General features: G+C 46.7%; 2 protein-coding genes across 4 annotated transcripts; one reads left to right on the plus strand and one right to left on the minus strand.

Moving 5' to 3' along the window:
* Positions 1 to 554: 554 nt before the first annotated feature.
* On the minus strand, positions 555 to 17697 carry cdk8 (cyclin dependent kinase 8). Of its 3 annotated transcripts, none has more exons than XM_036934999.2 (13): positions 17654 to 17697; positions 9489 to 9564; positions 9308 to 9418; positions 7701 to 7841; positions 6502 to 6559; positions 6216 to 6347; positions 5577 to 5720; positions 4990 to 5059; positions 4693 to 4765; positions 4470 to 4567; positions 2092 to 2179; positions 1786 to 1938; positions 555 to 1633 (listed from the first exon to the last, which is right to left on the minus strand). In XM_036934999.2, exons 1-13 carry the CDS (start codon positions 17680 to 17682, stop codon positions 1508 to 1510), a joined length of 1299 nt encoding a protein of 432 aa, XP_036790894.1. In that variant the 5' UTR covers positions 17683 to 17697; the 3' UTR covers positions 555 to 1507. The 3 variants fall into 3 exon arrangements, with proteins under 3 accessions (XP_036790894.1, XP_090045658.1, XP_021475970.1); XM_090189532.1 differs by lacking the exon at positions 17654 to 17697 and adding an exon at positions 15512 to 15790 and having other exon boundaries at positions 9308 to 9376; XM_021620295.3 differs by lacking the exon at positions 17654 to 17697 and adding an exon at positions 15512 to 15790.
* Positions 16546 to 22692, plus strand: rnf6 (ring finger protein (C3H2C3 type) 6). The gene is made up of 4 exons (XM_021620293.3): positions 16546 to 16605; positions 17673 to 17828; positions 18404 to 18556; positions 18784 to 22692. The coding sequence occupies exons 2-4, from the start codon at positions 17681 to 17683 to the stop codon at positions 20664 to 20666; spliced, it is 2184 nt and encodes a 727-aa protein (XP_021475968.3). The 5' UTR covers positions 16546 to 16605; positions 17673 to 17680; the 3' UTR covers positions 20667 to 22692.
* The last annotated feature ends 41 nt before the right edge of the window (positions 22693 to 22733 follow it).

Consider the following 22733-nt stretch of genomic DNA (forward strand, 5'->3'; position numbering starts at 1 on the left):
TCGAGGTTCCCCGTTTGACATCTCGTTGGTCATAGAAAAGGCAGGGTCTCTGCTCAGGGTGGATAGGGGAGGCTACCCATGGTTTACCATTTTATGCAATCCAGTCCCCACACAGGGTTAACGTTAAAGGCTTGAAATAAACATATTTTGGGGATGAGGACTTGACCTAGCCTAGTTTGAAATGGCCTAATAACAAAGGTTTAGGGTGTTTTTAAAGGTGTTTTGGGGAGCAAATTAAACTTGGCGGTATCTGGTTTAATGATAGCGCTAGACTGGTTCCATTCTAGCAGCTTTAGTAACTGACAGATGACTGATGAGGGCAAAGGGTGCAGACTAGAGTGAGAGTGTGAATGTGAGAAAGTAAGACAGAGATAGAGAGGGCAGTAAACGAGGGCAGTGAACGAGTAAAGACAGACCTCGGAGAGAAAAAGTAGGATGGACTGGGATTGTTCCATTATTGAAGACACTGTTCTATTCCTGGAAGAGAACAAACGTTATTTTTCCATTTTCCAGGCTAACACAGAGACAAAGAAGAGAAACCCCCAACTCCAATGTTAACATTTCCACTTTTTATTGTCAGTATACTTGCTTCATGTAAAATATTTAAATACAATACATGTTCCATATGCCGTCCTCCACACGATTGGTTGGTTTTGTAATGATGAAGTTCTAAGGTTTTGCCCACAGCGATAAAAACAGCTGCTCTCTCAGGCCAACGGAAGCTGCTTCGCCACGTGCTTTTTTTAAACAGTCAGTGAAAACCAAGGAAAACAGATTCAATTAGAAACTACTAATATCAAGTATTTTTTCTTTTGTCATTTTTTTTCCTTTTTCCTGTTTTTGTCTCAATTACACCCCCAACAAGAGCTGTGGATGGGGCCCATAAACTCCCAGCATGCTCCTGTCAGCAGCTCAGTTCGGTCCCCAGCAAAGACGCCCTCGGAAGGGAGGACAGACAGACAAGAAGAAAGACCGACAGGAGGACAGAGGGGCATGTACTCTGTCGATGCTGGCAGTCACATAGCAGCTTTAGTCTGATCGAAGCTTCAACAGGAAGAGGGGATCTGGCTGGAAAGGGGGAGAGCTTTGGTGGAGGTGGTGAGAAGGAAAGGAGGGAGTGGGTAACACCCTGGGTGGCCTTTACTGCAAATGAAGCCACCTTTTGTTTGCTTGTCATGTTGTGGCTTTTGTTAAGTACCAGTTCTGAAGGTTAACTTTATAATGCTCATAGACACAGCGACGAAGAGCGTAAGGAACAAGGGAAGAACCAACTGACAGCATCCGTTCTTCTCCATCTAGTTTTGTGGTTTAGTCTCCATGTGTTGCTCATGGTTGAAGTTGTAATTTTCAGGATGGGCTCATTGTATTTCATACTGGGCTAACGGACTACTGCAGTGATGGTGGACCGGTGGGTTAAATGTGGGGGGAGGGGCAGGTATTGCCATGGACACACCCACCTCCCTCAGTACATTCTCCCTAGTGGGCCAGGCGAGGGCTGGGTCAGGGGTCAGTAGCGGTGGGTCTGGTGTGAGTACTGCGGGGGCTGCTGGGAGGTAGAGGAGTATCCAATGCTGTTTTGGGGCAGTGATGTGCTTGGTCCGGGGTTCTGGTAGGCAGCATGTGGATTGGAGCGCTGAGAGAGAGATAAGATACCAAATTGTAAATAGTCTGATTAGTTATGATTTGGTGGGATAGCATGATTTTGATGAGTATATAGTATTGCTATGTTATATAGTAGCTGCTTTGTTTGTATGTATGTATGTACGTATGTGAGACTACCCCTACCTGGTAGTCTGAGGTCATAATGAGGCCACTTGAGGTAGTGACGGGCGGGACCACTCGCACCTTCTTTAGGGGAGGGCCCTGTGCGTGGCTGTTGTCAGGGTTACCAGTATGTCCCGCCCCGTTGGTGTGGTTGTTCCCCTGCTGCTGGTTCTTCTGGAATATTAAAAGACACCCAAGGCTTCATCAACCACACACTGGAAATACACTCAAAATGCTCCCTTTAAACCTTTACTCTGTCGATAAAAAAATACACGTATAAATATAACATATATTTTTGACCCAAATGTAAAGCTAAGAGGCACACACATTTCTGACTTTCTCTGCCTTATCCTCTGGTTCCTCCTCTGTCAGGAACTCCCTCTTGGGGTATGGGATCTGGCAGCCTGCAAACACACTGAGACAAACACACCACTTATCTTACAGGGTATAGGACCACATCACTCCAGACATGTAATACATTTGTTATAATGCAATATATGTAGTAAGGGGTTTTGTTGTATTACATGTAGTAATAATGTTTTAGTTGTTTTAATATATACACTGAACAAAAATATAAAACTCAACTATTTCAATGATTTTACTGAGTTACAGTTCAAAGTAAATCAGTCGATTGAAAAATTAATTAGGCCCTAATCTATGGATTTCACATGACTGGGCAGGGACGCTGCCATGGGTGGGCCTGGGAGGGCATAGGTCCACCCACTTGAAGCCAGGCCCAGCCAATCAGAATGAGTTTCTCCACAAAAAGGCCATAATTACAGACAGAAATACTCCTCAGTTCCATCAGCTGTTAGGGCGGCTAGTCTCAGGCAACTACTGACCTGTAGCGCTCACGTCTGTAGCCATGAAGTGCTTTGAAAGGCTGGTCATAGCTCACATCAACAGCATTATCCCAGAAATCCTAGACCCACTCCAATATGCATACCACCCAAACAGATCCACAGATGCAGCAATCTCTATTGCACTCAACACTGCCCTTTCCCACCTGGACAAAAGGAACACCTACGTGAGAATGCTGTTCATTGACTACATCTCAGCATTCAACACTAAAGTGCCCTCAAAGCTCATCACTAAGCAAAGGATCCTGGGACTACACACCTCCCTCTGCAACTGGATCCTGGACTTCAGGATCCCACAGATGGTGAGGGTAGGTAACAACACATCTGCCACGACAGCCTATAGGGAGGTGGTCAGGGATCTGGCCGTGTGGTGCCAGGACAACAACCTCTCCCTCAACGTAATCAAGACAAAAGGAGATGATTGAGGACTACAGGAAAAGGAGGACCGAGCACGCCCCCATTGTCATCGATGGCGCTGTAGTGGAGCAGGTTGAGACCTTCAAGTTCCTCGGTGTCCACATCACCAACAAACTAGAATGGTCCAAACACACCAAGACAGTTGTAAAGAGGGCATGACAAAGACTATTCCCCCTCAGGAGACTGAAAAGATTTGGCATGGGTCCTGAGATCCTCAAAAGGTTCTACAGCTGCAACATCAAGAGCATCCTGACTGGTTGCATCACTGCTACCACACGGCAAGCGGTAACAGAGCACCAAGTCTAAAAGGTTTTTCAACAGCTTTTACCCCCAAGCTATAAGACTCCAGAACAGGAAATCAAATAGCTACCAGGACTATTTACATTGTGCCCCCCCCCTCCTTTTACACTGTTGCTACTCTGTTTTATCATCTATGCATCGTCACTTTAACTATACCTACATGTACATTTTACCTCAATTAGCCTGACTAACTGGTGCCTATATATAGCCTCGTTACTGTTATATTCACCGTTTTATTTATTTACTTTTCTATTGTTCACCTAATACCAATTTTTTACATAAAAATAGCACTGTTGGTTAGGGCTTGTGAGTAAGCATTTCACTGTAAAGTCTACACCTGTTGTATTCGGCGCACGTGACAAATAAACTTTGATTTGATACCAAGATTGAACTCTTTGGCCTGAATGCCAAGCGTCACGTCTGGAGGAAACCTGGCTTCATCCCTATGGTGAAGCATGGTGGTGGCAGCATCAAGCTGTTGAGATGTTTTTCAGCGGCAGGGACTGGGAGACCAGTCAGGATCGAGGGAGAGATGAACAGAGCAAAGTACAGAGAGATCCTTGATGAAAACCTGCTCCAGAGCTCTCAGGACCACAGACTGTTGTGAACGTTCACTTTCCAACAGGACAACGATCGTAAGCACACAGCCAAGACTCAAGTCTCTGAATGTCCTTGAGTGGCCCAGCCAGAGCCCGGGCTTAAACCGTCTCTGGAGAGACCTGAAAATAGCTGTACATCAACGCTCTCCATCCAACCTGACAGAGCTTGAGAGGATCTGCAGAGAAGAATGAGAGAAACTCCCCAAATACAGGTGTACCAAGCTTGTAGTGTGTTACCCACAAAAACTTGAGGCTGTAATTGCTGCCAAATGTGCTTCAACAAGGTACTGAGTAAAGGGTATGAATACTTATGTAAATGTGAAAATGTCTAAAAACCTGTTTTTGCTTTGTCATTATGGGGTACTGCATGTAGATTGAGGAGGCAAATTTAAAAATATATATTTTAGAATAAGGCTGTAATGTAACAAATGTGGAAAAATGGGTTTGATTACTTTCCAGAATGCACTGTACATGTGTTACAGATGTTGTAATAAATATGTTCTAAAGTTCTATTAGAGTCCTGACTCACTCTGAGGTGGGCAGTGGTTCCTCCAGGAAGTAAGGGTCCTGCATGGCCTGCTCAGATGTGATCCTGCGGATCGGGTCCATAGTCAGCAGCTTCTGGAGCTACACACACAAACGTTAGAGCATGAATAAAACAGAGGGAACGTTTATACAACGTCAGACTGAAGAATGCTATGTAACAACAACGTTCAGGCAATGTTAGACTGAGAAAACTCATTTCAACTCACCAAGTGGAATGCTTTGCTGTCTGGTTTGACTTTGTGTTTCTCCATGTATTTTATAAGGCTGCAGTTTGTATACCTGTGATATACGAACATATTTCAGTTTGTATACCTGTGATATACGAACATATTTCAGTTTGTATACCTGTGATATACGAACATATTTCAGTTTGTATACCTGTGATATACGAACATATTTCAGTTTGTATACCAGACCACGTCACTTCAGTTTGGATGAGAAGACAAATCTATTATTACAATGATATAAATGATCTTGTTCAGAGCTGGCAGAAAGCCACTCACGTGTTCCTCCTGAAGTCTTTCATCAGAGTGGAGTGCTCCGGCATCTTCTTGATGTCTTCCCAGTCCTTCTCTGAGGATTACATCATCAGACTGTGTCAGTGAGTGCTTCTCTGAGGATTACATCCTCAGACTGTCAGTGAGTGCTTGTACAGGACAGACAGATTGCTTTGGGCTCATACAAGCCAGGCCAGAATAGAACTGTGCCTAGTCATGGTTTAATTACACTCTTGTTCTTCAGTATTATTATATATATCCCTATTTGCCAGGCAGGTTCATAATACACACGTCAAAAATGTCCAAAATCTGTCTTGCCGACCACTTTCTAAAAACGACATGCTGTGTACTAATAGTACTACATACTATTGAGAATTCAGATGGAAGGTTAATAATTTAACACATACTGTACGAGCGACCATTTCAATGCACATAGGCATGTCCTGATAAGTTATGAGTCCCCAGCACTCATGGACAACCCTCTTAATCCAGAGCCAGTTTTTAAGTATTCTCAGCCTCTACATGCTGATTTTGTGGCCTGTGTGTGGTGGATCTAAAGGAGGAAAGGCCCTGCCCCAGCCCAGCTCTCTCACCAGCGGGGAAGCCCATGACGTTGAAGATGCGGTCCAGCTGGTCGTGGTGGTAGGGGTTACTGGTCTTGATGTCCTCTTGGCGACAGTGGAAGATGGGCTCAGACGTCAACAGCTCGGCAAAGATGCAGCCAATCGCCCAAATGTCTGACAGATGCACAGGGAGGATTAGAGATATCAGGGCTCTACAGTGCTACCAATTTGGTTTCATATGACCCGAAATATTTTTATTTTAGCCACCAGTGCCTAGGGGAAAATAATTGTATTTAGTAATTGCTGGCAATTCATCAATACATCGAATATTTCTCAATCTGCACCTAAATTTCTTTGTGCTCCTACATTTTTCAATTTAGGAGCACATGTGCTCCTTGTAAAATATGACCGTGTGACAGAGCCCTGGATATGACAATATGACAGAGCCCTGGATATGACAATATGACAGAGCCCTGGATATCACAGTGTGTTCTAAACCACGCCCACACACCCACTTGAACATGCTCGCACAAATATGCACACACACACACACACACACACACACACACACAACAGTAATTATCCTAGGATGGTGGAAGAATAGCTCAGAAGTTCAGCTCTTGGTACACAGCACACCCACCCACCCACCCACCCCGTGGTCGTTCTCACCGATGGCTTTGGTGTAGTGCCTGGCACCTAGCAGTAGCTCTGGTGCCCTGTACCAGAAGGTGACCACCACAGGGTCCAGATCTGCTAAAGGCTTCAGTGGTGAGTTAAAGAGGCGGGCAAAGCCCATGTCCGCTGTACAGCAACACACAATAAATAAATAATCCACATAATAATATGATAATGTAGTATAACGCTCAAATAGTGTGTAATGACCAGTGAATAAACTATAGCCAGTCTATGTAGACAAAGCATTATGCTGAAAAAACCAAAACAACCGCCATCGTACCAATCTTTACTCGACCCCTCTCCGGCCCCTCCCCCATCACTAGGATGTTTGCAGGTTTCTGGGGAAAAACAGATTAACAGTTAATATCACCCAAATATTTACTTCCATTATCCTAATACCCACACTGATACACAAACGAGAGGAATTAAGATTAGTTTGGCCGCGTTATGCTGAATAACATATGAATGGTTCAGGTAGTGTCAATGCTACCCTCTGGTGGCGTAACAATGAAACTCACATCTCAGAGAGAAGCATGCCAGGCACCTCCATTTCCTCCACCAGGTCAACTATACAGTGCTCAGCCACTGTTCCATTTCCTGCATCCCTCCATTTTCCCCCCTTTGCTCCCCTATTCCCCCTTCCTCATCCCACACTTTCATCAGGTCTCTGTAGGAAGCAGTTAGTGGATGCCCACTCTCCCCCCACACTCCCCCTCTCTCTCACACAAAGGCCTTTCTCATTTGGGCAAAAGTCTGTCCTCCGTGACCCGGAAACTGATAAGTGGTTGAGGAGAGTGTCAATTAGTTAGGTGAATGGAGGAGTGTCCTCTCCTCTTCGATAGCCTCCTTTCATCGACGATAGGCATGAGTATCCCACCAGTCATTCACAGAAGAGTTTTTATATTTGACCCCCCCCCCCGAAGCAGTTTTTGCTTACGAGGAGAAGAGCAGGCAAACATTTAAAATGTATATGCTACTTATCCTTTTATCTATAAAAATGTCTTGCAGGACAGGCAACATTTATTATCACTTTACATTTATTTTGGGATTCCACACCTGTAAAGGTAATTTGCCTGATGAAGCACAAATGGAGAGAATCTAATTTAATACAGGCACATTTTCGTTCACGTTCCCTCTGCTCGCCACCTGTCAATTACCTTTGACATTTTTCAAAAGGAGGCGAGAGACGGAGGAGAGAGGACGCAGGAGTTGAGCAAATCCAATTGAGAAAAGGCCCAGGTCTCTGTGTAGGCCCCAGTTAGCATGCAGGAAAAGGATGCACTCGCCTTCCTTGCCTCCCTACCTTCTCCTCCCTACCCTCTCCCCTGTCCTCTCCCCTGTCCTCTCACCAGGTCCCTCACCAGGTCCCTCACCAGGTCCCTCACCAGGTCCCTCACCAGGTCCCTCACCAGGTCCCTCACCAGGTCCCTCACCAGGTCCCTCACCAGGTCCCTCACCACCCTCTCCCCTGTCCCTCACCAGGTCTCTGTGTAGGACCCAGTTGGCGTGTAAGTAATGGATGCCGTCCAGGATCTGGTAGAGCAGGGACTTGACCATCCCCCTGGGCAGTTGCAGGGGCTTCTTATTAGCCTTGGACGCCCTGTGGAATTTTATGATGTGCTGTGGAGAGAGGGAGCATCATTATTGTGTGTTGTCAATGTCTGGGTCAATGGATTTAAACAAGTGTGTAAATGTAAAAACAAATGTGCACGTGTGTGTGTGTGTGTGTTTATAGTGTGGATGGGTGTATCAGATACAAAATCTGTGAGTGTTCATGCAAATCATTCCGTTACTTTTAGATTACTTTCCCCTTAGAGGCATTAGAAGGAGACAAAAATGAATATTGCCAACTGAACGACATCCATTGCAGGATAAAACAATGTTAGAGATTACATAGCTGGCCATAAATGGACGTTGCATTTTACTTTATGGGTTGGTTATGTAGGCTTCTTCTAACCCATTGCTTTCTACTACAGATAATATGATTAGGCTTAATCTTTACATAAAAAATAAAAAGTGTCAGATTTCCAGTCATTCCAAATAATGTAATAAACCTTGATCTTCAACAATAAGACTTATAATTATAGATTATCCAAATGGTTTTACCTGAGCATAACCCAAAAACTAACAACTTATTAGCTTACTTTGTTGTTTATGATTTTGTTGTCATGGAGGACTGATTGGGCTCATTGCGTCGAGCTGAAAAAAAATGCTGCTCTCATTGAAATGCTGATATCTATATAATTTGCAGAGGTTTAAGTCTATCAAAATTGTGTCTGTTAGGCGTGTTTTTTTTTATCAGCACAAATGAGATTGAGCAATAAAAGCCCCACTCGTGGTCTTCTTAAAGTAAACTCGTTTTTGACAGTATGGAGCACAACACCACAGAGTAGTTTAGAAGGGAGGAACTCCCTCTAACTTTTTCCCCCATAAGCACAAAGCAGCTGTTGCATATTTTCACTGGCTGTTCACTGGTTGCAAAAACAGATTGATAGACAGCTTATTCTTCAATTCAACCATTATTGGGTAAAAAAAATAATACACATATACATTTGTGAACAGCCATCCACAACAATCACAATACATGAGGCGCAAACAGCTAAATGAGAGAGCAGCAGTGTGATTCACATCATTGCTCTATGTAGATATCAACACTAATGATATCTGTATGGCCCTTACCGCCAAGCTTTTATTCAAGTTGGATAATCTTTGGATGTCGACAGCAGTCGTACCATTGGAAGACATAGCTTGGACTGTAGCCAACAAAAGCCTATTCCTGCTCTTTTCCCACAATCCATCAAGTGCATTTGATGTGTCATCATAGTGGTCTCGGACTTGTGGTCAGACTCTCTCAGGCAGGACCTTAAATTTGACAATTTGTTCAATGCTGATTTAAATGCCATTGAGAAAACAGAAAGGTGTCAATGATTTTTTTTTCACGCAAACATTTTAAAAGTAATCCTAGAATGAATCATTTCATTTTTCAAAAGTATTTAATCTGATTACTATTACTGGTAACGTTACTGATTACAATTGGTTTTTAATCCGTTCGTCCCCAAACCGGTGTGTGTGTGTGTGTGTATTACCCAGAGATCATGCTCAGCATAGTCGAAGAGCAGCCAGACTTTGCGGTCTGCGTGTGACAGGAACACCTTCTGCAGTGAGATCACATTAGGATGCTTCAGCTCCCGCAGTAACTAGAAGAAGAAACATTCATTCACACAGACATTATGGGATGTCTGCTCTTGAACTAAACAACACACTTACTGCAATCTCTCTGCAGGCCGACATGGAGATGCCAGTGCCTTCAATCTGCTTGAGGGCGTAGTCCTTATCATCCTTCCTGAAGACAGAAAAATATACAGCATCAACCAAAGTTCACTACAGTTCCCATGGGGCCTTGCTACACTGAGACACAGAGGCCAGCTGGCAGTTGGTGGTACATGAGTGGCTGAGAGGGCAAAATGCTTAAATTTTCTCCAGATTTATGTCATATAATCAAGCTCACCCCCATACAGTAGAGGGGAAACATACTATGGCAGCTGGCAAGGGACACACAAAGTTAGGTTAGCCCCTCACTAGTACAAACCCCACCCCTCCATCCGGCCCAAATCATCTCATAAACTGCTCTTTGTGCCTCCTCGGGCCATGTTTCAACTCCAGTAGAACAAATGAGGGCATGAGAGGCTCGTAAACAGCAATCTCCTACAATAAACACAAACATCTTTGCACACTTAGGGCTGGTTAAAACACGGTTGCAACCACCAGTCAGTCTGGCCATGTTTTAGACCCGCTGCTTGGTGGGTCTGATTTGTGTCCTGAGGGTCCAGTTACAGTAAAGGATCTGGGCTGGATTAAACAAAACATGGATGATCTGGACTCCACTTGATGAGTTTAGACTGGATTGGATGGGGTTGGACTAGGATGGGGCCAGGAGGACTGGACTAGACCACCAGACTAGGATGGGGCCAGGATGGGGCCAGGAGGACCAGACTACTAGGATGGAGCCAGGATGGGGCCAGGAGGATCAGACCACCAGACTACTAGGATGGGGCCAGGAGGACCAGACTACTAGGATGGAGCCAGGATGGGGCCAGGAGGACCAGACCACCAGACTACTAGGATGGGGCCAGGAGGACCAGACCACCAGACTACTAGGATGGGGCCAGGAGGACCAGACCACCAGACTACTAGGATGGGGCCAGGAGGATCAGACCACCAGACTACTAGGATGGGGCCAGGAAGACTGGACCAGGAGGGTGGACTAGACTAGACCACCAGACTAGGATGGGGCCAGGAGGACTGGACCAGACCACCAGGCTAGGATGGGGCCAGGAGGACTGGACTAGACCTCCAGGCTAGGATGGGGCCAGGAGGACTGGACTAGACCACCAGACTAGGATGGGGCCAGGAGGACTGGACCAGACCACCAGTCTAGGATGGGGCCAGGAGGACTGGACCAGACCACCAGTCTAGGATGGGGCCAGGAGGACTGGACCAGACCACCAGTCTAGGATGGGGCCAGGAGGACTGGACCAGACCACCAGTCTAGGATGGGGCCAGGAGGACTGGACCAGACCACCAGTCTAGGATGGGGCCAGGAGGACTGGACCAGACCACCAGTCTAGGATGGGGCCAGGAGGACTGGACCAGACCACCCGACTAGGATGGGGCCAGGAGGACTGGACCAGACCACCAGACTAGGATGGGGCCAGGAGGACTGGACCAGACCACCAGTCTAGGATGGGGTGAGGAGGACTGGACCAGACCACCAGACTAGGATGGGGCCAGGAGGACTGGACCAGACCACCCGACTAGGATGGGGCCAGGAGGACTGGACCAGACCACCAGACTAGGATGGGGCCAGGAGGACTGGACCAGACCACTAGACTAGGATGGAGCCAGGAGGACTGGACCAGACCACCAGTCTAGGATGGGGCCAGGAGGACTGGACTAGACCACCAGGCTAGGATGGGGCCAGGAGGACTGGACTAGACCACCTGACTAGGATGGGGCCAGGAGGACTGGACCAGACCACCAGACTAGGATGGGGCCAGGAGGACTGGACCAGACCACCAGACTAGGATGGGGCCAGGAGGACTGGACCAGACCACCAGACTAGGATGGAGCCAGGAGGACTGGACCAGACCACCAGTCTAGGATGGGGCCAGGAGGACCAGACCACCTGACTACTAGGATGGGGCCAGGAGGACTGGACCAGACCACCAGACTAGGATGGGGCCAGGAGGACTGGACCAGACCACCAGACTAGGATGGGGTGAGGAGGACTGGACCAGACTACCAGACTAGGATGGGGCCAGGAGGACTGTACCAGACCACCAGACTAGGATGGGGCCAGGAGGACTGGACCAGACCACCAGTCTAGGATGGGGCCAGGAGGACTGGACCAGACCACCAGACTAGGATGGGGTGAGGAGGACTGGACCAGACTACCAGACTAGGATGGGGCCAACGAGGACTGTACCAGACCACCAGACTAGGATGGGGCCAGGAGGACTGGACCAGACCACCAGACTAGGATGGGGCCAGGAGGACTGTACCAGACCACCAGACTAGGATGGGGCCAGGAGGACTGGACCAGACCACCAGTCTAGGATGGGGCCAGGAGGACTGGACTAGACCACCAGGCTAGGATGGGGCCAGGAGGACTGGACTAGACCATCAGACTAGGATGGGGCCAGGAGGACTGGACCAGACCACCAGGCTAGGATGGGGCCAGGAGGACTGGACTAGACCTCCAGGCTAGGATGGGGCCAGGAGGACTGGACCAGACCACCAGGCTAGGATGGGGCCAGGAGGACTGGACCAGACCACCAGACTAGGATGGGGCCAGGAGGACTGGACCAGACCACCAGTCTAGGTTATGGCTGTATTGGGACAGGGTGTCTGCAGTCTGAAATTAGCTCTTTTCCTTCATGGCCTCTGTATAAAATACCTTTATTGTAATAGCATAAACCTAACCAGTCCTTTCACTGGTAATAATTTATGAAGGGAGCAAGAAAAGAACAATACACTTAAGACAATGGGAAAACTGGAATAAACAACATTGCCTGGCTGAAATGGCAATGATATGGTCTACATTCTTGGATACATCTGCAGTGGTTTTTGTCTCAGCCAGACACTAACATGTTTAGGCTAAAACGTTCAATGCAATAAAAAAATGTTGTGTCAAACTAGGTCTATGCAATAGGTCTATGCAATTAAGAGCCTAAGGTAATTAAACCAGAATAGAAAAACAAACTAATTTGGGGATTGCTCAAAACCCATATATTCTAGTATTTTTAATAATTTATTGGACATTACTATTTAGGCTATGAATTGCATTACAATGGTTCTCAGCATTGGTCTACATAAATTAGTCTAGCCCATTTAAAAAAAAATTCAAAACATCTTTGGTTGAAGAGAAAACGTAATCGAGACATGTATAGAATAACATTGTTTGCAAGTTTTAGTGCTTTTACTCCATTTTGAAATAACGGCCTGAGAATTGGTGAGATTGCATAAGCTCCAAGGTTAATAGGCTGTAGGGAAAACTAACACCCATCATCTCACTTATTATTGGCAGACAGAGACCGTCAATCATAACATTCTGCAGCCTCAAATAATTAGACCACAGTAAAACACTTCTATCAACAGAAATAACCCTTTTACTTGGTCATGAGACAATAGCATAGTATGGATGCACGATATCGGAATAGGACGATATTATCTAAAAACGCCGGCATCGGCCTGCGGTCTAGCTTAACGTTGATGTGCAAAACCGATGTCAAAGCTGACGTGCGTACGTATAACATAGGTAGATTACGTAATGACGCCACGAAAAAAACTGAGCTATACAGAACAAAAGCAGAAAAATACACAGCGCACACTTCTAACAATTAAACAAGTTCAAGTTGAGCAGTCATTTGAAAGACTAAGAACATTTCAGCGAGACAACAAAGGCGAAATCCATTAACGCCAAGATAATGGAATTCATTATACTACTTGATATGGGCGTCACTGCTATTAGCTTCACGACTGACATTTGGACCAGCGATGGCAGCCCCATGATCATGCGGAGTCTGACAGCAGTGGGTCAACGAGGATTTCGTACTGAGGAGAGCCGTATTGCATGCTCAAGAATGTGCTGGTTCTCATACCGCTGCTGCCATTTCAATGGCATTTGATAACATGAACACACTTAGCACCATTTGAACAACTGACTGGAGAAATAAGCTAACCCTCTGTCATGGCACTGAAACGCCTGCTCAACAAAACTGCAGACAGACCGTGGGGTTAACTTTACAAAAGTACTCGAGGCTGTGAACAAGTGATTCGGTGGTATTCTCTCTGAGCCTCTTTACCGTGTCGCCACCATGCTCGATGCTAGGAACAAGGACCGCTACTTCGATGCAGGCAAGAAACAGGGTTTACATGAAATGTGACAGACACAGCTGGACAAGATGGAAACGGACAAAGTGACAGTGCGCACCGAGGAAGAGAGGCCACAGACAGACAGAGCTGAAACTTCACTGCTTGACATGTGTGATGAAATCCTGTTTGAGAATGAAACGACTGAACAAATTAACAACGAAACAGCACAGCAAGTAAGTGAATAAAATAGGTTTGATTATGTTTTACAGGTAATGGGGGCATACGTAAATGCCAACAAAATAACTTTTTGGTCAGTGTGGTATGGTGTGTGTATAACCTTTATTTAACTAGGCAAGTAAGTTAAGAACAAATTCTTATTTACAATGACTGCCTACCACGGCCAACGCTGGGCCAATTGTGTGCTGCCCTATGGGACTCTCAATCACGGCCGGATGTGATACAGCCTGGATTCGAACCAGGGACTGTAGTGACACCTCTTGCACTGAGATGCAGTGCCTTAGACCGCTATGTCCGTGTGTGTTAACTATTTAACTGTACTAGAATGCTTAAAAAAAGGACACTAAAATGTAAAATATCAGATATCAGTATCGGCCAAAATTTCACATCTATGCATCCCTACAGCACACCCTACAGCATAGTTTTCTATTCCACACTACATACTAGGGAGAAAAGACATGATAGTAAAGAGAGTAACATGGCCAATAGAAGGATCACTTTTATTATCATGTCCATCTCATCTATATGAAGGGGGCCTCTTCACTGTGTTAATCCATGCAGAATACCTGTATACATTTAATGTCCCTCCTTTTGAGATTTGAAACACTTTCCTTCTATTATTAGAGGGGGTGAGATTCCTCCATACAATGTAAAGTGCTTGTAAAGTGCCATACAATGTAAAGCACACGGTGATAAAACTGCTTTCTGTAAATCCATTATTATGTATTGTGTAGCCAGACCGATCCAGACACCTCAAACCCGCCAAACCAAACATTCCCTGCGCGCGACTGCACCTGCCCCTGACTTGCTTGGCTGCGTCTGTAATAGGCTATCACACAAAGGCTGGCCTACTTCTCTCAGTTTGTTCATATTACTGCGAAAATATTATATCTCGAAATGCAAAAAAATGATACGGCATAATTTGATACAAAAATATCCTCGTTATTCTGTTTGGAGCTAGACTTGCTTGATGACTGCAATACCCCACATACAATGTTGTTACAACATCCCCCGCTCTGTTCCGTTTCATCTGCGAGCGCAGGCGTCATTTTAAAACTATACCGGATTTGAAATGCATTATACTAGCATACTAACTACAATACAGCAAGGTTAGCTGGTGGATTTAGCTAACATTGCACAGCTGTTAGTTACTGAAAGTTGTGGCTGCGACGCGTGATGCATTGTTCTCTACCTTCTTTGCCTTTTGTGCTGTTGTCTGTGCCCAATAATGTTTGTACCATGTTTTGTGCTGCTACCATGTTGCTGTCATGTGTTGCTACCATGCTATGTTGTTTTAGGTCTCTCTTATCGTGTTTTATTTTAATTGTATTGTTAATCCCAGCCCCCGTAGGAGGCTTTTTGGAGGGCCGTTATTGCAAATACGAACTTGTTCTTAACTGACTTGTCTGGTTAAATAAAGGTTCAATAAAATAAAGTGCTGGGCCACTGATGTCACTGCTCAAATCAGCTTTGTCATGGAACTCGAGCCCCTGTTCTCCAAGTGCTATGACGTACTGAGTTTATTCAGTTGGTTCTTTAAAATGTTCCTCGTACTACGAGTTACAAATAGGTGTAACGGAGAGGGGGCCTTGAAAACAAGTGCAACCAAGACAGACCGAGTTGTTTTATTGGGAGACTAGTGGACCTGAGGGCCTTACTGGCTCTCATTATCAACTCACCCATCTTTTCTCTTTGCTTTGTATACATGACCGTAGGTGCCTCTTCCCACTTTGCATCCCTCGTATTCAAACAGGTCCTCGACACGTTCTCTCTCTCCGGTCAGCATCACTTTGAAATCGTAGTCCATTCTCTCTGTGGTTTAGGTCAATTATCTTCTGCTTCCTTTTAAAGCGCCGCTTGGGAGGCAACTTACTTCACAACCCCAGTTAGAATTTGTTGTTGCCTTCCTTCGCGTCGCTCTCTCCTCAGCCCTATTTCCACATTTAACGGCTAGGTTTATGTTTACCAGAGAAGACGCAGGTTTCTTATCGGCGACGACGGGCCAGGTATGGGCAGTAAAACTAGCTTCCCCGTTCTCTTGTATTATCTTGCTACTGCGTTTCTCCAGCCGGTATCACTCTGGAGAACTGAAAACCCACGCACGGCACTGTCGTAAAATGTCGTTATTGCACAGAAATGGACGGGCTATATGTTTAGAACACCACGTGGATTTTAACTCTTTGTAACGTGAAGGGGATACAAATTGTACTATTCACACAAAATCATCACGTTTTATGATCAGAACTTTGGTGCTGGCATCTCTGAAGCCAGTTCAAGTGTTTCCTCTACACATTTCATGACAATTATGCCACTCCTTAATCATTATCTGATGTTGGATATCCAAAATTAGATAATTCTGGCGTCTAATAAAAAGGCATAAAGATGAGTCAAGATATGCGCACGGACATTGAAAAACGGGGGGGGAATGTCATTGCTATCTATTCATATATTTACCTTCAGACTGCTTGGAGAAAATGATCAACTGCGTGGTAATGTAAAATACATTTGTGAAAAAGAACCTGTTTCAAATTGAAAACAGTCCTCTTCACAATTAAACACAAATGAATAGATTGATTTTGACACAACAATTATCTGTTATAATCTGCACCTTTTAATAATGTAGTCGTGCCGTTTCGTAAGGTAGGAACTAATATGACACTGCTGGTCTTTGATCGAACAGTGAGAAGTGTAGCACAGTTGGTCCCATCTTGGCTACATTGTAATTAGAGCGGAGAGGGAAGCAAACGCGTCGATATTACAGCTGCTGTGTCAGGTACAAAAATACCTCTACATTTTGTTGTCAACTCCATATTCTCGAGCTAAAAAACTATGTTTAGGTTGAGTATTGTATGCACTCAGTTCGTGTGTTACTCGTTAAAATAATTGTCTTATTTGTTGGCGAAACCTTTCACCAGATAGCTAGCTGGCGACAACTAACAAATGCGTTGCGCATTCAAAATGACAGCTCGCCGCTTTGAAAGGCAATGTGAAACCGGCGTATAGGTGTGAAGATTTTTATTAGTTGGAGACGCTTATATATTTCTGTTGCAATGGTTAGGGGACGATTTTTTTGTCCTCTACATAGTGAACTTACATGGAGCCCGACTATTCTTTGTCATGTCCCTCCTCCGACGTGGCTGTGTGATCGTTCCTGCGTCGGTGATTGGTAGCTAGTAGGATGACACTAGCGTCAGTTTTTTGGTCCTTTCTCCTGTGTTCTCCAACATGGCATGTTTTGTAGAGGCTGGAATATTTCTCTAAATGGCATGATTGTTGCCAACTGAATATTCATTGCGGTCTATTGGTGTGCCATCGATGCTGTTGTGGAGGTTTCTGAATCTAAGAAGGTTAGCCTGCTAGATGTCGGATCTCAGGTTTGATTTTTGTAGCCGATTTACTAAGTAGTTGATCAGCTACTAGTGCGGGCGGAGTAGAGCTCAGTCACATAAAATGAAGTTGATAAAAACGACTTTCAGCACCCAAAGAATAGTCCGCAATTACGCAGAGCAATGTCTCAGCCGACCTCTTACTGGCCATGTCTCATCCCACAGCAGAATGGATAGTGTTGTTTTGACATGGTTTATGTGAAGGTGTCTGATGTGGTAATGTCACAATTGCATTGATCGTTAAAAAAAAACTGACCTGAGGTTTTTCCCCAGGGAATTGGAAGGTCTGTAAAGTCTCGTTCTCATCCATGTTTGACAGTTGTATAGAATCAAAATATCCGTGATCTCAACTTAATGATTGAATGATGGATGTATTACTAAAGCAGTACCCAGGTAAGTTCCAGCCAGGTGTTCCACATTTGACACCCCACCTACCGCCCTCTGTGTGCCACAGCGGATTCCATGGTGATGGACCCTCCTAGCGGGCGAGACGAGCGGCGGCGTCAGGCAGAGCGTCTTCGAAGGGAGGAGGCGTACTATCACTTCATCAACGAGCTGAGTGAGGAAGAGTACCGCCTTATGAGAGATAGCAACCTACTGGGCACACCTGGTGAGAGGAACCTAGTACACCTAACTTCACTAGAACCCCTAACGCAGGGTTGCATAGCTCCAGGGCAGCAGTGTCTGCTGGTTTTCCTCATTGTTTTTAAATAACTGGCTAATTTGTACCAGGACAACCACGGGATAGGCAACTCCAGTCCTTCAGTGTCCTGATTGGTCTCACACTTTTGCCCCTCCAGCACACCTGACTCTAATAATCAACTAATCATGATCTTCAATTTAAAATTAAATTAGTTTAATCAGCTGTGTTTTCTAGAGATGGAGGAAAGGTGTGACCACTCCGGCCCCTGAGGACTGGAGTTGCCCATCCCTGCCTTATCCAATTAGTGGCGCTAATTAATGCCATGGAGAAACAATAACCATAGGACTGCAGCCCTGTCCCAACCCAATAGACTGAAACCTGCTAATGCACCCTAATATAGGCCTACACACGTTGTGTAATAAAACTATCACATTTTATAATGTAATGGCTTCATGTTGGCTACTAAGGGCTGAAAATGAATCTGGACAATCAAGCATATAAGTCCTCCATCTTGACCTAAAAGGGGACATGTTGTTCCCCAGGTGAGGTGACAGCGGAGGAGCTACGGCAGCGCCTGGACGGGGCAAAGGAACGTGTATCATCTCAACCCCGCCCTGAACCACTCCCACAGAACACTGAGGCCGGAGAGGAGGAGGGGAGCAGCGTTGAGGGGGAGGAGAGCGAGGGAGGGGCAGGTAGGAATAAAGAGCTATAGCGGTGGTCGTGGTTCTATGGGCTTACTGTGGGAAATTAATGCTAAAGGGTCTGTATAACCTAAACTGACAGATTGTTAAGGGTCTCAAAAGGTTCATGGCCTAATTGCTGCTGTATACTCACTCAGTTCATTTGATTTATTATTGATCAAACTATTACTAGATAATTACAACTGACTCAGTTCAGTAACGAGCTGCTGTCTGTATAGCTACTGCTGAGCCGGGAGCAGAGACGTCTAACGGCGACTCACTGCTGGAGTGGCTGAACACCTTCCGACGCACAGGGAACGCCACGCGCAGTGGCCAGAGCGGCAACCAGACGTGGCGCGCGGTCAGCCGCACCAACCCCAACAGTGGAGAGTTCCGCTTCAGCCTGGAGATCAACATCAACCATGAGCAGCCAGAGCCAGGGGAGCACAGTGATGCCCCCGACCCCTCAGAGCTGTCCCCTGTCCCCCCTCCATCCACAGCCTCCTCAGCCTCCATACGCACTGCCCCCTACACCCCTGCCCGGCCCTCCCCCTATCCCTTACCTCGAGCCACCCAGGGCAGGAGGGCTCAGATCCGCCGTACACGCAGTAGTACCACCATCCCTCTGACTCCCGCACCCCTCATCACACCCCTGCCCCCCCCTACTGCTCTAAGCGGTACAGCAGCCCTCAACCTCCCACCACCCCCAGTCCCCATCACCCCCCTTATCCTTCAGGATCAAATAAGCCCTCCACAGCTCCAACCCCCAAGCAGAGCTTCCTCCCCAGGGGAGGGGCAGGATGAGGGGGTTCCTACCCTGGACTTCCCCCGTGTACCGCCCCAGTCTGGCCCCCAGGTGGCGTCTGTGGGGCGTGAGCCTCGTAGCAGCAGGACTCGATCTCGCGGCCGGACCCGCAGGGCTGCAGCAGGAGGTGGGACTACCTCCCGGTCGTCTAGGAGACGCAGCCGCTCCCCTCTTCAGAGAAACCCCGCCCCTAACTCGGCTACCTTGCCTCCTAGTGGTGGGAATGGAAATGGTGTCTCTAATAATGGCCACACTGCTGAGCTCGGAAACAGAACTGCTTCTGTCTCCATGGAGACCGGTGAGGCCGTGTCAGAGCCGGCTGTACTAGCAGAGACTGGCCCAGAGGCAGGTGAGCAGGAGGGAGAGGCACACTCGGCCGGGTCGGGGGGTGCAGGGGGGGTGCGGCGCCACCCCACCATCATGCTGGATCTGCAGGTGCGACGCATCCGACCGGGAGAGAACCGGGACCGGGACAGCATCGCCAGCCGAACCCGTTCCCGGGCCCGCGCCGCCGAGAACACTGTCACCTTCGAGAGCGACAGCGGGGGCTTCCGGCGCACAATCTCCCGCTCGGAGCGGGCCGGGATCCGGACCTACGTCAGCACCATCCGGATCCCTCTGAGGAGGATCAGTGAGACTGGATTGGGGGAGCCCAGCTCCACCGCCCTGCGCTCCATCCTCAGACAGATCATGACCGGCTTCGGGGAGCTCAGCTCCCTCATGGAGACGGAGGCTGACGCTGAGACCACCGAGGGTACTCCCGGTCACCAGGACCCTGCAGGACCCAATGCTAACACCAACACCACACAGACCTACCATAGCCACAGTAATGAGAGTGGAACTGTGGCGGGAGGCCAGGCAGGAGAGACAGACACGGAGAGAGAGGGGGGGGGTGATGAGGAGGAAGAAGGAGTGCATGGGAGGTTAGGTGGGAGTGACAACAGTGGAATCCCAACCCCCGACGACGGTCGGCCGATGAGCAGGGACACAAACAACCTGGTAGAGAACGGCACGCTGCCCATCCTGCGGCTGGCCCACTTCTTCCTGCTCAACGACGAGGAGGACGAGGAGCACCCGCGCGGCCTGACCAAAGAGCAGATTGACATACTAGCCACGCGCACCTACGGCCAGGCCAGCCTGGAGGGGGAAGCTGGGCGCGCCTGCAGTGTCTGTATCAACGACTATGCCCAAGGGAACAAGCTGCGCCGCCTGCCCTGTGCCCATGAGTTCCACATCCACTGCATCGACCGCTGGCTCTCTGAGAACAACACCTGCCCCATCTGCAGGCAGCCCATCCTCCCTGCTCACCAAGACTGACCCTGCCCTGACCCCTTGAATCCCCTGACCCCAGAACACCACCGGCTCCACCTCGCCCCCTGCTGGCCGAACTGAGCATGCCCGAGCAGAGAGGACGGTACATGTACATAGCGCTTTAATGTTTTAATTTACCATTGAAATATTAATTGTGTTCACTCTGAAATGGTAGAACCCAAAGGGGTGGGGGGTGGCTAATGCAGAGAATTAAAGTGTTATTTTTTTTAGACTTATTTTCAGCACCTTTGTTTTTTTTAAATGTATTTTCTTGTCTTGTTTCTCTTCGGCCTCTGTTACGATGCTTCTGAGGTCCACATTTACAGATAGCACTTAGCTTAAAGAGCTACTAAAGCTAGCCGCTGCTGATCAGTCTCAAACTCTTTCACCTGATACGCTGTGATGTCACAAAATGGACTACAGCAATCAGTCAGTCGCTTCTGTAGATTTGATTTGGTTGACGATGTGTAAATATGTCACTACCGCCGCCTGTGTTTTGGGGTTGGGAAGAGTCATCCTCGTTGCATTTAAGCGGAAAACATTAAGTTAGAGCTAATATTGGAATCCTTCAATTTAAAGCTCCAACAACCCTTTTTAAAGTGTCCTCTATCATGTGTATGTGTTTGGACAAAGGCTATTGTGGTTCTATTTGACCTTTTTAATTACATTTTACTTGGCCAGTGGTCCCTAGGATGTTGTTGATGTCTGCCTACCTGTTCCAGCTCTTTAAACCTAGCCATCGAACCCCATAGGTCCACGGTGGATGTCCAATAGTTCTTCAAATTAGTTTCAGCCTTTGACACTATTAGTAACACAAGTCAGAAAGAAACATCTTAAGCAAAAAAGTGTGTGAGGTAATTTAGCAGCAAGCACTTGTAGTTGGACTCGTCTGTTAGGGAGACAGGCAAATAATGCAATAACATGAAGGAGGAATGGAAGGACCGTTTTGCGTTGTTAAATGTTTAAACTTTATAGTGCTGTTCTCTTGTTTACTCCTGGGCATTGATGAATAATTCATCTGTTGGGAGATGGAGAGTATCTGTTCTGTAGGACGCTCTCCCCCCTATCCCCAGACTCCTAAACTCCTCAATCATCATCCCCTACTCTAACTCACACGTGTCAAACTCATTCCACGGAGGGCAGAGTGTCTGTGGGTTTTTGCTCCACCATTGTACTTGATGGATGAATTACGGTCATTAATTGGTAAGGAACTCCCCTCACCCTTGTTGTCTAGGTCTGTCTAATTGAAAGGAAAACCAAAATCCTGCAGACACTCGGCCCTCCGTGGAATGAGTTTAACACCCCTGCTCTAATGTCTGTGTTTAAAGCCCCTGCTTTGGGAGAACGTGCCTGTCATGGCCTGATTTCTATCACCTAAGTAATAGTTTCCTTCCTCCAAACCTGAAAGGAATGACTAGGTGAAAGCAAAATGGTGGAGCCTCCTCTCAATCCATTTTCTACATCTATCCAATCCTTTCAGATCAGTGTCTTCCTCCATTAGCCTGGCTTAGATCTCAATTGGCTTTCCCTGCAGGCTGTATCACCCTGTTACCACCAGAGGCAGTGTTCACAACTACAGTATGACATGGTGAGGACTGGAGACCAGTGGTATTGGTGTCCATGAAGGGCAGGGGGGTTTAATGTCATTTTCATACTAACTTTGTTCCAAGCAGACTCATTAGACAGGGATGTGATATAGGAAACAATGCTCTTTCTGTACTGAAGTGTGTGTTAGCGCTGAAGGAAGTGATAAAACAGAATGTCTAATATGGTTCTGGAGAAGCATCAGTCAGTCGCCTGAATGTCCATTTAAGAAAGAGAGGGTCTGTGGCCACCGAAATTCAGAAATGAATATTTATTCTGTTCCTATTTAATGAGAAACAAACTTTGAAATATTGAATGTGTTATGTGATGAGATTTTAAAAAACAGTTAAGATGAATATGTATTCTGTTACTATGTAATATAAATAAACACAAGGGGTTTCTTCTGCTCCTTAACAAGGGAATTAAATACAGCTTTGTTATGCCTGGAGTTAATTTGTGAGCTCTTTATTTGCTTCCCACTGGGGACTT

Source organism: Oncorhynchus mykiss, chromosome 11 (genome assembly GCF_057628025.1).
Source record: "Oncorhynchus mykiss isolate SJ-2025 chromosome 11, ASM5762802v1, whole genome shotgun sequence".
Classification (NCBI taxonomy): domain Eukaryota; kingdom Metazoa; phylum Chordata; class Actinopteri; order Salmoniformes; family Salmonidae; genus Oncorhynchus; species Oncorhynchus mykiss.